Source organism: Rhinolophus ferrumequinum, chromosome 26 (genome assembly GCF_004115265.2).
Source record: "Rhinolophus ferrumequinum isolate MPI-CBG mRhiFer1 chromosome 26, mRhiFer1_v1.p, whole genome shotgun sequence".
NCBI classification, from domain to species: Eukaryota; Metazoa; Chordata; class Mammalia; order Chiroptera; family Rhinolophidae; genus Rhinolophus; species Rhinolophus ferrumequinum.
In genome coordinates, this window is record NC_046309.1 from 22,173,645 (window position 1) to 22,190,938 (window position 17,294).

At 37.3% G+C, this 17,294-nt stretch overlaps 1 protein-coding gene across 4 annotated transcripts in view; it reads right to left on the minus strand.

The window, feature by feature from the left end:
• The window catches only part of PTPRZ1 (protein tyrosine phosphatase receptor type Z1), a 167,143-nt gene that overhangs the window by 102,490 nt on the left and 47,359 nt on the right, over positions 1–17,294 (minus strand). For all 4 annotated transcript variants that reach the window (XM_033098997.1, XM_033098999.1, XM_033098998.1 and 1 more), the window contains exon 2: positions 10,911–10,976. In XM_033098997.1, coding sequence (XP_032954888.1) covers positions 10,911–10,976 — 66 coding nt within the window. The remainder of the gene's footprint in view (positions 1–10,910; positions 10,977–17,294) is intronic.

Genomic DNA, 17,294 nt, shown 5'->3' on the forward strand with positions numbered 1-17,294 from the left:
CCAGGTCCCTGTGTTATGTCAGTACCTGAAAACGAGGGATGTGTGCCTGCCCCGGGGGCAGCAGGAATCAGAGAGGCTTCGCGTCTTGAAGGAGGGGCACAGGTTTGGGATTCAGGCAAAACAGTGGAGAATAACTGGAATCAGAGAGAACCTGCTTTTGAAAACGCCGTTATTGCAGTAGGCAGAGGGAAAGATAATGACGGTGGATGGACAGGTGGGCTGGAAGCAGGTGATGCAAGTCACCACAGGCCACTCGAGAGTCCGTTTTTCATTCTGTAGGTGAAAGGGAGCAACTGAAGGGATTCCAACAGGAGAACATAATCATCTCTCTACTTTAGAGAGATAACAGTGTGGTGGACATAAATCTGGTACAAAACAGGCTCTGAATATCACAGAAGATTTATCTGACTTTAAATGACATCTTTATCGAGCACTTTTATGTCCCAGGCACTATGTTAAGTGCTAAGTAAGTACTGACTCATTTAATCCTCGCTTCACTCTTTGAGCCAGGTACTAATACTAGCTCTTTCTACAGATGAGGAAACTGGAAAGAGATGGAACCTATGGAGCCCAGCTTTGAAGGCAAGCGGTTAGACAGTCTGACCCTGGAGCTTGTCCGTCATCAGACAAACTACTGTGTTTCCCTAAAAATAAGACCGGGTCTTATACTAAGTTTTGCTCCAAAAGACACATTAGCTAAGGCTTATGTTCAGGGGATGACATCTTGAAAAATCATACTAGGGCTTATTTTCTGGTTAGGTCTTATTTTCAGGGAAACACGGTAGTAAAAGAACCTCCACTAAAAGCTGCTGCCTTAGAATACGGCCATGTCCATAATCTTTCACTGTGAACACCCTGTCAAGTCATGTGATAACGTGGATTAGTCTTGCCTTCTCAAACCCTCTCACTTGGAATCTGTAAAACTTCCCTCTCCTCATACTCCTCTCTTTTGGTCTCTTTTACTGGTTCCTCTCCCTTCAGTCTACTAACTAAAATATTGATGTAAAATCATGTTTAACATCCCTCAATACAAAGTAACTCAATCACTAAACATATAAGTCACGGCTAACCAAAATATGCTGTAAATTTTCTTATCCAGAATTTTGGATAGGACAAGGATACCAGTTAGGTCAGAATTAATTCATGGGGCTCTCAGAATTTTGTCTCGCCACATTCCTAGTTTTCTGTCCAAAGGCTGGAAGCCTGTTACAGAAGCTGGAGCACCGTGATTTCTCTCGCACAGTAAGCACAGCTGCTCCCTTTGGCTGGAACAATCTTTCACCCATGTTGGATTAGTCAGCTCCTACTTAGCCTTTATCTCAATTTAAAGTCCATTTCTCTGGGAAGCATTCCCTGAACCCCTGAAGTGATGACAGGGTGGGGTGGGGGGGTCTAGACCTGTGTCACCACAAGCTGCCATTTGGGCACTACCACATTTCATAATCATTGTTGGCATGACTGTGATGGCTTCCTTTTCTTACCCCATCCCCGGAGCCCAGCAGTGTCTGGCTCATGGTTTATACCCAAGAAGTATTAGTTAAACAAAGAATCTCAAGACTTTAAATTTTCCTTGGTAGAGGACGACATAATAACATTCAGATAGAAGAAGGGCCAAGGATGTGATGAGAAGTTGACTCCTTCACATTCTAACACAGATTAACTGAACCTAAAAAATCTTCTCAAGAATATATGAGGGCAATGTACGCATACATGCGACTGATATTTAAGAACAGACTTTCAGGGTTTTGGAAAAGAGAATCTATATGCGATTTATGGAAATAGTGCTACAAGTAGCTCTTATATCCTAGAGATACTCATGAAATGAGAAAGGGTAGGATAGGATAGGAAGCATGTGAAAAAGCTCCATTAGCCATTCCCAGTTTAGAGATAATCATAGTTCAGTTTATGCCAAGTTTTGGATTTGCCCTAATGCTGATTTTGGGTGGCTCTAATATTGTTTCAATTTCCAGGGGGCAAAGGGTTATAAAATACAGCCTTTCCTGTTTTCCACTTCATTCTAATTTATAGCTACTTCTTGTCTTGTGGGGACAGAGCCCCAGAAAGCAGTTTCCAGGCTCTCGGCCTCATGTGGAAAGGTGCTGGCTCAGGTAGTAGATGGCCATCAGCTGTGGCTGGTTGGCCGTCAGCTGTAACCATTGAGCCATTGGCCACTAATATAACTGCTGCGGCTATGGAGGGAAGTCGAGGAGACAGGAGGAGAGAGGAGGAGACTGAAGGAGAGTGGAGGAGAGTCGGTCGGTTGGCAGCAAAGTGGACAGCAGGTCGCACGTCGTGTAAACCCAGCTTCCAGTGAGACCATAGTGGTATGACTTCCCTACCTATGGCTCCGTGGGTGTTCCTTTTTGGCCTAGCCACATCCTGCGTTCTTGTGTGGGGAGCGGGACCAGAGACCCCGCCGGACGCCCCGCATGACACTCTTGCTCCCAACTCACTTTACATTTTTTTGTGTGTATCCCTATTTGTTACAAGAATGATTTGGATTGGGTCCCTAAAGTTATGTTATTACTAGTCACAATTCCTCCCAGGTGAAATTAATTCTATTTCCCAATGAGACTAAAGGAGGTAGCGTAATAACTACCAAATATTTATTGGGTACCTACTATGTGTGAGGCTCTGCTGCAGGCATGGGATACAATGAAGAAAATAAAGCTTTGCCCTAGGAGCTTAGTTCTCTGTTTCCCCCACCTTGACTTAGATACAATGCATTTACCTAAAACGTTAGCCACAAATTATTATTGAGATAAAAGCAGATTACAGAGCAGGGCATTTAGTAAGAGGGCATAAAAATGTCTGAAAGAATAATTAGGAAGTGTAAGGACAAATAAACCTTCAAAATAAGAGACAATTCTGTTGAAGATAGGGAAGCAACTTCTCCTCCTTTTCTTAGAGCATTTACTTTAGAAATCTGATCATTGTTAAGTATTTTCTCCTGCCTTTGAAAATTATCTAAATCCTTTTGAAAACTCCACAGACCTTTTGTCAGCTTTATGACCCAGGAATGTCTCTGAAGGAGTTGGGAGCCATCTCTTATGAAGTGTAAATGGGAAGGAAGATAACGCACCTGTCTCCCCTTTGTGGGAAGGTAGGAGCCTAATTCAGGTGGCTGCCTTGTTCCAATTTGCAAAGCTACCTCCTCTGTAAAGATATCAGGTTTGTTTTTCATCCAGATAAAGCTAAGAAGCTAACACAGGTGGTCACTCCAATTACCAGGTAAACTCAGGACGAATTATGTAACAAAAGATGCTGTCAAGTCCTTACTTGAGGACTAGTCATTGTTTATCTTGAAAACATGTAGGTATATCGTGGGTTGTATCTGCTTGACGATATAAGGGGATGAGATTCCTTTTCGTCTTTGCAATCTCTTAGTAGAGTGTCTTGATGTGTATCACATTTTGGTTTGATGCTTATTCAATAATAAAACTGCTTCCTTTCTCTACTGCCTTTGTGAAGAGGATTTCTGGGTTGGGAGATTTTATTTTTAATTATATTTATTCAACAGAAGACGTCAATAGCAGTTATCTCTGGAGGGTTAAATTTCAGCCATTTTACATGTATACTTATATATAAATAAATTTAAATATTTATAAATATTTATATCTATAAATGCTATATATAATATTTATGTGTTTATAAGTATGTTTATATTTATAAATATTTACATATATACTTATATAAGTAAATATATATTTGACGTTTATGAACATTTGTTTTTATATAATGAAAATATAAGTGAAGTGATTTCCACATGGGGGAAAATAAATACCAGATCTTCACCCATGATGCTCAGCATGATAATGGCGCAGATCTGTACACTTTGGAATCATAGATTCCTTGGGGGAAATAGATCAGAAAGGCATCTATAGTCTTATCACAGTCTTCTCAGCCTGGGCATGGTCTCTTCTTTCACCATCTGTCATCAGGAAGTATTCTGTTAGAGAGCTGAATAGTATCCCCTAAGGCCATGAAGTTTATGCCATGTGGACAAGGATCTGATTTGAAGTCCAAGGTTGCGGCTGCTTCCTGGAGACCATCACTCACCTCCCAGGCTACCGGCAGCTTCTTCACTAGACTGGATGCCTGCGATTCCACGGGCCTTCTCCACGCATCCGCCTCGGAACCTTTGGGGTCTCCTTCTTCTCATTTTTGACTATTTGAGAAGGAGCCCAACCTTGGAGTTGCTTGGGTTCTGTGTTTCCAGCAAAGTGTGGTGCAGGCATTTGGGAGCAAGGGAGGCTCTGGGTGGGGAGTGGCCCAGCAAAGCAGCTGGAAACATCACTTTTAACCTGGTACCGACTTTAACTGATGCCAGGCTCCACTCTGCACTCAGCTACTGCTGCCGGAGTTCTTCAGGCCTCATCACTGCCTCCCAGGGGCTCCCTGCTTCTCTCTCAGTTCTCGCTTCCATCAGGCCCGCCTCCCAGGTTATCAGACACCTCTCTGAATCTACCTCTAAATAGAGTTCAAGTTCTTTCCCCTCTCTATGAAACCCGAGGCTTATACAAGTTGAAAACTGAATCTGAGCAGCTGTTATAAGTTCCTGCCATATTCCATGATAATTATGACGCTCCTTGCACGGTTTATAACAGTTGGAGGCTGGTGTGCCAGAGGCCACAAAACTCCAGCCAGAAAAAGTCCTAACTCTGGCCCAGTCAGGGGGTCTCTTACCTGAACAAAAGCACGTGGTTCAAGCAGAAACATAATATTCATAGGTAGCAGAATAGAGAGCCATATTGATTCAAGGGATAAAGAAAATAAACTCTATCAGTCCTAAATATATATGAATATATTTCCAAATCATTTTTGTTATTCTCTGCTGCAGTCATGAAAATGTAACTCACTTAATAAGAAATCTTTCTGAATATAAGAAGTGACTGATTTACTATTTTTCATCTTTTGGCTCTTTGAAAATCTTTGGTTTAAAGAGTCTGCATTACCATACAGAAAACAGGAAACTAAATAACTTGCTCTCAGTCCTTAATGATTTATAAAATAGGAAGGTGACATAGGTCAGCTTAAAATAATTGCAATGGTATTTTTGCCTAAAAATTGAAAACATTTAAATGAATTTTGTGTGACAACACAAACTGTGGCCTGATCTTAGATGTTTTTATTTACCATGCAGTAATCTCTTGTTTTTCTTTTGCTGGAATATGTATTTTACAAACTATTGTACTCCAGAGAAAAGAACACAGAGAGTGAGATAAAAACAAAAATTCCAGAAAAGGAAAGAACAACATACGAGCATGTAGGCATGAAAGCAAAAAGTTTGAGCATGACAGAAGAAAAACAGCCCGATTTTTGTCTTCTCGAGTTGCCATACGACTTGTCCGATCCCATTCAAGGCTCTACTAGATGCTACCAAAAGGGAGGCTGGACAGGAGAATCTACACAATTTTAACTTTGTTCACAGCACTATACTCATTAGTAAATAGTTATACTATCAGATAAATTCAGCAATGGTTATTTAATTGTGATGCTATTTTGCAGCCACCTTTTATTATTATTTTCAATTCGATACTAAATGATAGTTGCAGACACATAAATAATGAGGTTTACATCATTTAACTGAGCCCTATTCAGCCTCTACGATGCAGCATACTCTGTTCATCAAATTTAGCATAGGAAAAGTTTTCCCAGAACATAAATTTTAGCTAAGCTCTTGAACATACACAGATGATAGGAAATACCTGTCTATAACGTGCATTCAAGCAAATCAACTCCTAAATCCTTTTCTGAGATTATCAGATACGCCCAAACTTGTTTAATCTGTTTGGGCTCAAGTTAAGACATTGCCAAATAATAATCACTTGGATTTGCAGTGAACCTGCTCAAGAGCTTTCCTACAACATTTACTTGATCCATGAACAATTAAGTAGGGCATTATGAAAAAGTTTTTCAAAGAAGAAAATACAGAACTGTTCAGCGGACTGGTCAGTCTGCGTGTTAGTGATGCCTGACATTAATTGCTGTCTCTCTCTGCTCTGGTTAGATGCCTGTGACATCCTCTCACAGCAACTCAGCCAAGCAAAGACCCTACATTCTGACTGGTGAAAACCCAAAGCTGTGGTTCTTACCCAACTGTCTTGGCCTTCTGAGCTAAAACGAATCTAAGTATGTTGAAAACGTTTTGTTTCCATATACTTCTTTAAAAACTTCACACAATAGAAACAGTAGACAATAAACAGTGAATGTCTCCTGCCTCTTTTGGCTCCCCATAGCCCCATTCCCCAGGGGTAACTACCGTATTGCCAAGAGGTAGGTGGTATGCATCTTTCCAGGCCTTTCTTCTATGCCCATATATAGTGTTTTTGTTTCTTTGTTTTTCTTTTTATACAGAAATGAGATAATTCTATACATAGAGTTCTGGAACTTGCTTTTTCTCTCCTAAGTTGGAAATGGTAAACGAACAGTCTGTTGACTACCTATAAGGAGTGATGATTCAAAGAGGAAAATACAATATATTAAAAATACCAGTTTCTGAAGTAAAAGAGAGTCTGGATGAGCCAGAAATCAGCCATTATTCTACATGAATTGAAATTTTCTTTCTGAGTTACATTTAGCCTACTTTCTCCTAGGTTAAGAGAAGTACAACACTAAGTCTAACTATATCCAAAAATCAATGCCAAACATCAAACCACAGTCTACACGACCTTATATTATGGCTCTTTAGTTTGCCATAAGTAGTATCTTCTAGGCTATATATTTGGAACGGAAATACTATTTAGACTGGAAATTCTATTTAAAGAAACAATTTGGTATTTAAAGCCTCTCTCCTTCTGGGTAATTCAGCCACGTGTCTAATAGAGACACATGTGTGGCCTTTCTTACTTGTATCTAATGAAACCTTTTAGCTAAAACTTTAAAGTTGTCTAGTTTTAAGAACTTGAGAACATATCAATATAAAATTTTGAATTTCAAATTGCTTTAAAGTATGGTGAAAAAGAAACAACAGAATATTTTTAGGAGTCCAGAAAATGAAGGCTATACTTCAATAGTGATTCTTCTAAGAATGAAGCAGTGAAAATCCATCCACTACTGATGATCTTATGGTGTGAAGTTACAAAGGTCTAATAACTCGAACAGAAGGAAGATTTTAACATCTCATATGACAATCGTGGGCTACGTAGTCATGACATCAAACAACGAAAGACCAAATAACGTAGTTTTTACTTCCACTGAATTGTCTTTGTTTAGGCATTGTCATAGAAAATGTAAGCTTAATAGGAAGAAGAAAATTCATTTTCTGAAATCCTTAAGTGAATTGAAGTTACGAAAGAAAGAATTGGATTTTTGTGCTGATATTCCCAGATTTATGATTCACTCTTTTGTCTCAGTGTGACAAGCATGCCTTGCTCACCTTGCTATAATAACTTTAAAACTGGGACTGTCAACTGTATTTACCAAACCTGTCATTTCTCAATGTAATTATAGCCTACATCCTGAATAGAAAAGTCATTTTTAATCTATGCAAAACAAACCAAAAAAAAACCACGCGACTGAAAGAATAATACCATTTCATCTTCCACCCTCTCTTTCCCACCCATTCTGGTAGCCTCCAGAGATTTCTGTTGTGTTTTCACATATTATAATTGTGTAACCTTTCATAAAGAGCCTCAGCCTAAGTAATTTCATTTCAATAATGTTTGACGTGCTGTATAATATTTTTAAATGGCTTATGGTAGAGCACTGAGCTCTCTTACAGACATATGTTATGATGGCCCTAGTAATTTTTATTAATAGAATTCTGTATGTACAAATATTCAATGGCAAGTCCTTCCTTCAGAGACTGCAGCTAATCTGACAAATTTAAATGCTAACACAACACAAGGAAGACCAGGAACATGTAACTCAACAAGATAAGATGTTATGAGTGAAATTAGGACTAAATGTGGTCAAAACCAATTTACTTCAACATTCATCAATTAGTTAAATTTAAAAATCTTAAAACAAATTTATTCTTAATTTTTATCCAGTTAGAATAGTTTATCATTTTCTATGTGGAATAATAAGCATACAAATTGAAAATACTAAAAAATACTAACAACTTTTAAGTACTTGTATTAAAAATAAAAAAAGGGATAATAAACTTTATAGTGAATAATTCATATTTTAAATGCTTGGCTTTGGTGTGGTGTGCTTGGGAAAGATATTCATTTGGATAAAGACTTTCGATTGTTTTCTTTTTGACACTGCAGGAATTCAGACAAAATAATCAATCCACAGTCAGTTTGAGCTAAGCAGTCGTAAAATGTCCTTATCTGAAACTCCATCCTTACCCTAACTCTGGAACCTCCCCTTTTGAGACCTAGCATACCTCCCCCCACAGCAAATGACATTTTTTAATGAGTCTATCCCTTTAATCACTAGATTGTCCCCTAAAGGCCCTGAAACCAACAGGCCTTAAATTAGAAGGAGTACAACGCAACTAGATTATACAGCAAAGATTTGAAAGAACTGTGCATTGTTTATGCATAGACTCATCCATGAAAACCTGGCCACTCTATAGGTTCCATGTCTACACACAATTTCCGCCATTAAAAGGAAGAGCTCTGTGGCTTCCTCTTAAGATAACAGGATATGCACAGTGGTATCTGCATTGGTAAGTAAGAAACCCACTGGTAAAACTGCTATCTTCTCCTGACTGCATGAGGCACAACCAGCTGCTCAGGGGCCCTGATCTGCTGGAAAACACAATATTACCGCTCCACCAGTCAACACACATTGGTGGGGAGAACTGTAATCCTCTCTCTCCCTAGGCCATAGGTCCTCCATTTTCCGATGCTAGGTTTTGGGAGAATGGAGTATGCATTAAAACTTGTTTTTCATTTTACTCATCCCTGGTGAATATTTGAGTTCTCTCTCTAAAGGTTTATTGTCTAGAGGAATATAACCTGCTTTTAGTTCTACGTTTTATTTTTAACCATCCATTATTTTTAGATATTTAAGCTACTATAAAAATGACAATAGATGAATAGACACGTTGATATAAGCCTTCATTTGTATTTTTATCATTTCTTTATTAGAGAATACTTCAAAATTCTTAATACACACAGCCTAATTGCTTTCCAGAGGGGTTACACTAATATATAGTATAAATGAATGACTATCCAACTGAATGCTAGCCAGGATTGATGATTATCTTTTTGAAAATCTTTACTAATTTGATAGCTTTAAAAATGACATTTTACTTTAATTTGTTTTGATTACCACTGAAGTCCAGATTTTAATTTCTATTATTCATTTGTATTACCTCTTCTGTGACATGAGTTAAATTAGAACATGGAATATAATCAAGATAGCCATCAGAGCAAGAAAAATGAACAAATGAAGGCATAGCTATGTGGTGGGTTACTTGCAGATAGGTATGAAGTAGATCTGTATGGTATCTGGAAGGACCTGCCCTTAATTTACCCATTTATAATTGTGACCCCTAAATCTAAGGAATACTGGGTTTTCATTTTTAACATTTTAAATTCTGAGAAATATATAAAAGCAAAAGTTATCTATAATTCCTGCATCACTTTTAATTATTTAAATGCAGTTCTTTCTCATTTTGTTCTTTATATTCCACATAAAGTGAAATCATATGGTATTTGTCTTTCTTTTTCTGACTTATTTCACTTAGCATAATACCTTCCAGGTCCATCTGTGTTGTGATTTCAGTCTTTTTTTTTTTTTTTTAATGGCTGAGCATTGTTGGTGAGATTGTAAATTGGTGCAGCCACTATGGAAAACAGTATGGAGGTTCCTTCAAAAATTAAAAATAGAACTACATATGACCCAGCAATTCAATATCTGGATATTTATCTGAAGAAATCCAAAACACTCATTTGAAAAGATATATGCACCCCTATGTTCACTGCAGCATTATTTACAATAGCCAAGATATGGAAGCAGGCTAGGTGCCGATCAATAGACGACTGGATAAAGAAGATGTGGTACATATACACAATGGAATATTACTCGGCAATAAAGAGTGATTTTTATATTCTTCTTTGTGCTTGAACGTATTTTCTACAATGACTATTTACTACTTTTAGAAGGAGAACAAAAAGACAAATAAAATGCACGCCTATCTACAAAACCCGTAGTGCTGCTCCCTTTCATCTATACAATAAAGTTCAAACTGGTTAGGCTCATGTTAAAGCCCTTCTAATCTGAGCCCATTTTACCAATCCAACCTGAGCAGTACCCAACTTCATCACTCGGCTCTGCCTCAGATGGTCACCAAGCACGTCATGGTCCATCCAGACTCCACTCATGTTCTTCCCATCGGGCCTAGACCTTCTCCTCTCCCCTAGGGTTTCTGATCATCATTTGGTTGTTACCATTTTAAGCCATCTTCAGATACTCATGATGCTCTAAGCCACGTCTAGCAATCGTGCAAAACCATTTTAGACCCTGATTCCAATAAGAGTAATTGTAAGAGCAGAGCAAATTCAGAGCAAAAAACCCATCGATATTCGTTAAATGAATTAAAAAAACCACTACTGTGATTATAACAGCAGGTAACATTGCTTGAGAACTTGCTATTTATAAGAAGGCACTGTGCCAATTTCATTTATCTTAATGCTCAGAACAATCCTCCGTTTCAAAGATGAAAAACATGAGCCTCGGTTGATGCATATTTCCCAAGGAGATATTACAGCCAGTGCAGATCTGGGATTTAAACCCAGCTCCATCAATACCAGTATCTCTACATGAGCAAATTTGCTAGGCCAAGTCAACTAGAAATCATTTTGCATACGTTTGTGTTAGTTCATCTAAATAAATATCCACATAGCAAAGTTAAAAAGATGTGTTGAGCTACAAAGTTTCCTCTTACATATAAAAATAGATAAAAAGCCAATAAAATTTTCTGCTGAATCTCATTATACAGTAATGTTTACCTGTATAGGACCAGCCAATCTCTTCAACAAGTTTTCTCTGTTGTCGGTAGTATCCATAAGCCCAATCTGTAACCAAGAAAAACCAATAAATCAACGTGTGGGAAAACATGTTTAAATTTAAAAAAATGTAAGATGTGCAAATCGTGCCTATCATAAATGGTTCCAGATCACTCCTTTCCATGTTATCTTCTTCCCAATGTCTCTTCACAACTCCAACCACCACTATTATGAATCCATTGTTCCTGGTCTCAGAGTTAGTGTAAAATTTCAGGGGGCACATTTTAAGAATGCTGAAGTTCCGGCAAGGACAAAGCAAATATTCTGGGTAAAGCAGAAGCAACCTAGAGGGGTTTATCCCAAAGAGAGACAGGGGTCAGAAAGGACAGCTTGTCCTATCTTTAAATTTTCTTAACATTCCCTAAGTCTAATGCTTAAAATTCTATTGATTATCAATACTTTTGGGTTGACAAAAATCCAAGTTTTATCTGTAAATGCTTCTAGGAGACCCAGAGATTATCATTTTTTGAAATCTGCTTCCTTTATAATACAAAATTAAATTAGGTGCCTTGAGGAAGTGAGAATATGTCAGCTGGGAGGAAGGTTGTGTTACACAGTGCAGGTAAGCTTGTCCCCTGGAGGAACAGAGATGCCTGAGTGGGGTCACGGGCTTCGTCAGAGTAATGATGCCTCACGACTACAGAGAGAGGCTCTAGATTTAGAACATGGGGGAAGAGGTACAGAAAGGAAAGTGGGTGGAAGCCTGTGACTCTGATTTATAGTAAGATGATATATTTGGTCTATCTCCCTGTTTCTGGCACAGAGCTCCTAAAACCTTGGAATTCCCTGAGAAGAGAGTCATAAATGTGTCTTTTGTTAAGTCAATGAGGTGACTTTTGGACCCCCACCAAAGGACGGGAGCTGGTTGCCATGAGAGCCACCCCGTGATTAGAGGGTTGGAACTATCAGTCCCTTTTCCCTGTAACCTTTGGGGCGTGAAGAGGTTGAACCAACGGCCAATGGACAATGATTTACTCAAACAAGCGCATGTAATGAAGCCTCCATAAAAATTCAGCAGAGGATTTGGAGAACTTCTGGGCTGGTGAACACGTGAAGATTTAAGAACAGCGGCACACCTGGAGAGGGCATGGGAGTTCTGAGCCCCTGCCCCATACCTTGTCCTAAGCATCTCTTCCATCTGGCTGTTCCTGTTGTATCCTTTAATAATAAACTGTAATCTAGTAAGTAAAATGTTTCTCTGAGTCTTTGAGTTTAGCAAATTAACCAAACCCAAGGAGAGTTATTGGAACCTCGGATCCAGAGCCAGTGGGTCAGAACCACAGGTGACAACATGGACTTGGTGACTGGTGTCTGAAGGGGTGGGGACAATCTTGTAGGACTGAACCCTAAACCTGTGGGATCTGATGCTATCTCCATGTAGATAGTGTCAGAATTGAGTTGAACTGTCAGATACCCAGTTGGTGCCCAAGAATTGTTGACATGGGAACCCGTGCCCCACAAGTAGAAATTGTTCCCAAGAAACTTTTAAAGGCAAAATTTCACTCTGCAAAATTAAAAATTTTGCCTGAAATCATACTGGCACCCAGGAAATGAGAATGTTATGATTTATCCTCCTCTTTCTTGGGTCATTGTCCCTTAATCCCAGACTGTACTAACATCAGTACTACATTTCAATTACATTGTGGGTAAAATAAATCTGTTGGAACTAGGTTTGGAATCAATGTTGAAAAAACTGTTTCTGTAGAAACGGCTGTAGAAATAGCTAGTTAACAAATGAAGTTATAAAATGTTATTCATAAATTGAGGTTCTGTCAATACAGCCCTCATTTGGGTGCAAGAATTATTTTATACTATTCTATACCATGCCATGCCATGCCATGCGATACCATACCTATATTGATCTTTCTCATCAGTTGGTAAAAGAAACCATTTCTTTTTATTCTCAATAAATAGTTGTTTTCTACTTATTGAGAGTTCCCAATTTTAGGGAAGTAAATATCTAAGGACAGTTCAGAAATAATTTTCCTCTCTTCCATGTCATATACTCTCTGATTAGTATGTCATATACTCTCTCTGCTGGTAATAAATCACTGCTAAACTATTTTATAAAAACTGAAAAGCAGGCCAGCTACCAGAAATACACACTCTGCATCCAAAGATTAATCAAAACATACCTTGGAGAAATAAGAGTTTTTTGTTTTAAAAATTTTATTACATGTAAATATTGGTAAATATTCCACTGGCCATGGAGCATATTTCAACACATATTTGTTTTTATAACAGCTTTATTGAAATGAAATTTACGTATCAGATAATGCACCATTAAAAGTATGCAAGTTAATGGCTCTTAGAATATTCACAGAGTTGTGCGATCATCACTACAATTTTAAAACATCTTCATTGCCCCCCAAAGAAACCCCATACCTTTTAGCTGCCACCTCCAAACCCATCCCCACATCCCCCAGGTCTAGACAACCACTAATCTACTGTCTCTATAGAGTTGATATTCTAGACAATTCATATAAACAGAATCACACAATATATGGTCCTTTGTGACTGGCTTAATTTAGCATAATTAATGTTTTCCTGGTTCCTCCATGTTGTAGCACGTATCAATACTTCATTCCTTTTTATTGCCTAATAATATCATTTTATGGTGACCAAAAAGGCCTTAACGTTCCCCTCAGCTTGAATAAATTTTGCACTGGCTTCTTGATCCTAGGCCCCTGACCTACCCTTCTTAGAGTTTAGAAAACTTGTAATTGTAAATTCTCTCTCTGCCCCTTTGAGATGTAAATCATTTTCCACAACCATGGCAGTTTTACTACTAGAAATATACTTCTCAAGGACATGGGAATCATCCCTGTGAAATGTAATCGTCAGAGGAAATAGCACCCTTATCTCCCAGTTTCTGTGAGAGTGTAGGAGCCTAAATTCATTGGCGTGCATGCTCCAAGTTGCAAAAACTACCTTCTTTTTCTTTGGAGAAAGCCAGTTAGCAAACACAGATGGCCTGTGATTTCTCCCTGAATGTCCTGCAGTTACTTTTCCACTGGGGCTCACTCCAGCCTTTAAAAAACCTTATCCCCTCTGCTTCGTTGGAATTGAGTTCAGTCTTCATTCTGGCTTCTCTCCCAATTACAATAGCCTTGAATAAATTTTCCTTCCTGCTTAACTCTGTCCAGTGCAATGCAATTTTCGTTTTGATAATCGATATACCACACTTTATTTATCCCTTCATCACAGATGGATACTTAGGTTGTTAACTCTTGTGGATATTTGCTTTTCTACTTAAAAATTAAATATTAGGTTCATTATTTATTTTTCAAATAGAGTTGTCCCATAAAATGATTGCCATTTATGATTAAATTCTGGGGATGAGTGTTTCTTCATGATCAAGGAATATATCCACTTAAATGTTAGAAAAAGGCCTCATTTGACTCAGACTTTAACAGGCAAAAAAAAAACAATTCCTATTTTAGAGATAAGGTAATTGATGTCAAAGAAATATAAGTGGCTTGTATAGGTAGTGACAAAAATAGAAACAATATGTGGCTCCTGCCTCCAACTCCACTGAGCCTTCCCCAATATCAAGGATTCCTAACTAATATTTGTTAGGAATTCCTGAGCTAATATTTGTTACTCTGCTAAGGTGCTTTGCTCGAATAGGAACCCCTATAGCATGTAAACTTTCAAGATAAACAAAACAAAACAATACACCTAGAAATTCACCAGGAGGAATTATTTGGATATATAAATTATTGAGAATTGACTGTACACCTGATTGGAGTTGCAATTTTCTTCTGAAACTTTGCACTGACCGTAGGGAAAAGATTTATTGTCATCTATTATATGTTTTAAAAATAAACATTTTTAAAATGCAAGACTTTTTCCTGTAAATGCATTTTGATGATTTCAGATCAAATCCATACAAAGCCTACATTTAAAAAGTATTATATTGAAATAAATAACACAGTAAGCTCTTGTTTTAATGATTCGGTCTGAAAGATGACAGCAAATATCAGCAGATTTTCGCTTTCCTTGTAGGGCTTTAATGCTACACAATGAGCATTTGTCCCTGGTTTTTAATTACTTACATTAAGAAAGCTTTTTTCAATACAAGATTCCCAGGTGTTGGTAGTTCTCTTCAGTTCCTTTATGTATTGTTCCCTTAATTGTTACTTCAAACAATCCGTTACACATTCATATGCTAATTACATAGTCCTTGGGCGTGAGAGAGTACCCCACTTTTAAAATTCTACTCAGTAGTCTGATAGATGAGATGTGATAGCTCCAATGAGCAAGAAAAAAGAAGCTACGTTCACTGTTTTTTGTTGCATTATATACTTTGAAAACCAGTAAATCCTATATAAAATACAATTTATCAAAGTGCTTACACATTTTAAAATCAAATAAAATAATGAAACAGATTTTTTTCCCCCATTTTTTGTGGGTTTTCGTTTCATTAGTTTTTATATTTGGTTTCTTTCCATTTAAAAATATTTGCCAGGTCTGTTTTGGTGTGTTTTGTAGTGATAAAACAGAAATTTTAGGAATGAATTGTACATAGGAAAATATATATTAATAAATATTTTTTATGGCTACTCTAAAATTTGTCCTAAAAATATTCTTCATGAAGTCACTTTATGACCTGCTACAAAAATTCGGAGAAATTTTCTTTATATTATTTCAGGTAATCTTAAAAGTTTCTGTTTCAATATATTCCATTTTATACCTACCTTGAGCACCTGCATATATGCAAATATGTATATGTATATGTGTACATACACATAATCTTTTATTTCACTTTATACTCAGATAATGAAAATCAAAGTTTTGATAAGCACCATATAGAAGATATACATAAACTTAGCTTTTTTTTTTTGCTCATGTTTTTAAAACAACAACAAAACATCAGGGTGCTTATTTCCTACTAAAACTATCATTATAAATATTTCAAATTATAAAAATGCTTGATTTCACCTTTACCCTAAAGATATTCTCTGCTTCATGTTGATTAGCTTGCATCCTACTTATCAGCTGTATCCAAACATATAATCTTGCAGCAGTGCTCAGATGAAACGCGCGTGCGCGCACACACACACACACACACACACACACACACACACAATGCCACAAAGTGGGCAAATATATGACAGGGAGAAGAAATAGAGTGGTCCACAGAAAAAGAAACTTTGGGTAAAAAATAACCACAGATATATATATGTTTGAAGTCTAGGATTCTAAAACTAGATTTTTCACTTCTCCAAAGTAAATGATACTAGCATATTTCACGTCCTTTAAAAGAAAATCACTAAGGAACTTCAGAGGAGGGGGAAAAGAAGTCAGTTGATGGTAGAAATCTGGAAAGGCAGAGAAGAAGGGATAACATTAGAGGTGACTCTTTAAAGCCCTTGAGTACAAGACTCTGATGAGGAGAGACGTGGAGACAGGGATTGACGCATTCAGATAGAGGAAGGGCATGAGCACCAAGCAATGGCAAATTCTGGAACCAAAAGTTGGCCTCTCGTGTGCGGTCTGCACAGGTCACTGGGGACTTATTCTTGGTGATGGCTCGTCTAATACAAGAGTAATGTCCATTTTTGTACTGTTTTCATCCAACTGTCCTTTTATCTGTAACAGGAATACATTTATTTTAAAAACAGGAAGGAGATGGTCTGCTGAGCTGACTGAGAAGTGTGACTATATTTCATATATTGAGTATGTTTTAAAGGAAAATATTAAAGAAAAGTGTGTAATAGTCAAATAAATATTTCTAATTGAAGTGAAAGAGATTGGGGGTGGGTGCATGAAGAAAGGTTAAGTGGCTGATAATCACTTGGAGAAAAGCCTGGAAACCTCTGGGGACAGTCTAACCATCTTTTACTAGAAACAAAATAATAAAAGTCCCCTCTGAGAAAAGAAAAAAATAAAATCAGAAACATTGAGTTAAAGATCATGTGTGTGTGAGTGTGTGTGTGTGTGTGTTGTAGAGATAAAACTAAGATTTTTTAGGAATGAATTGTACATAGGAAAATATACATTAGTAAATATTTTTTATGGCTACTCTAAAATTTGTCCTAAAAATATTCTTCTTGAAGTCACTTCATGACCTGCTATAAAAATTGAGAGAAATGTGCTTTACATTATTTCAGGTAACCTTAGAAATTTCTGTTTCAACATATTCCATCTTATACTCACCTTGAGCACCTACATATATTCAAAAATGTATAGGTATATGTGTGTATACATATGATCTTTTATTTCACTTTATACTCAGATAATGGAAATCAAAGTTTTGATAACCACCATATGGAAGATATAAACTTAGCAACCATATATATAATTTTCACCCTAAATTATTTG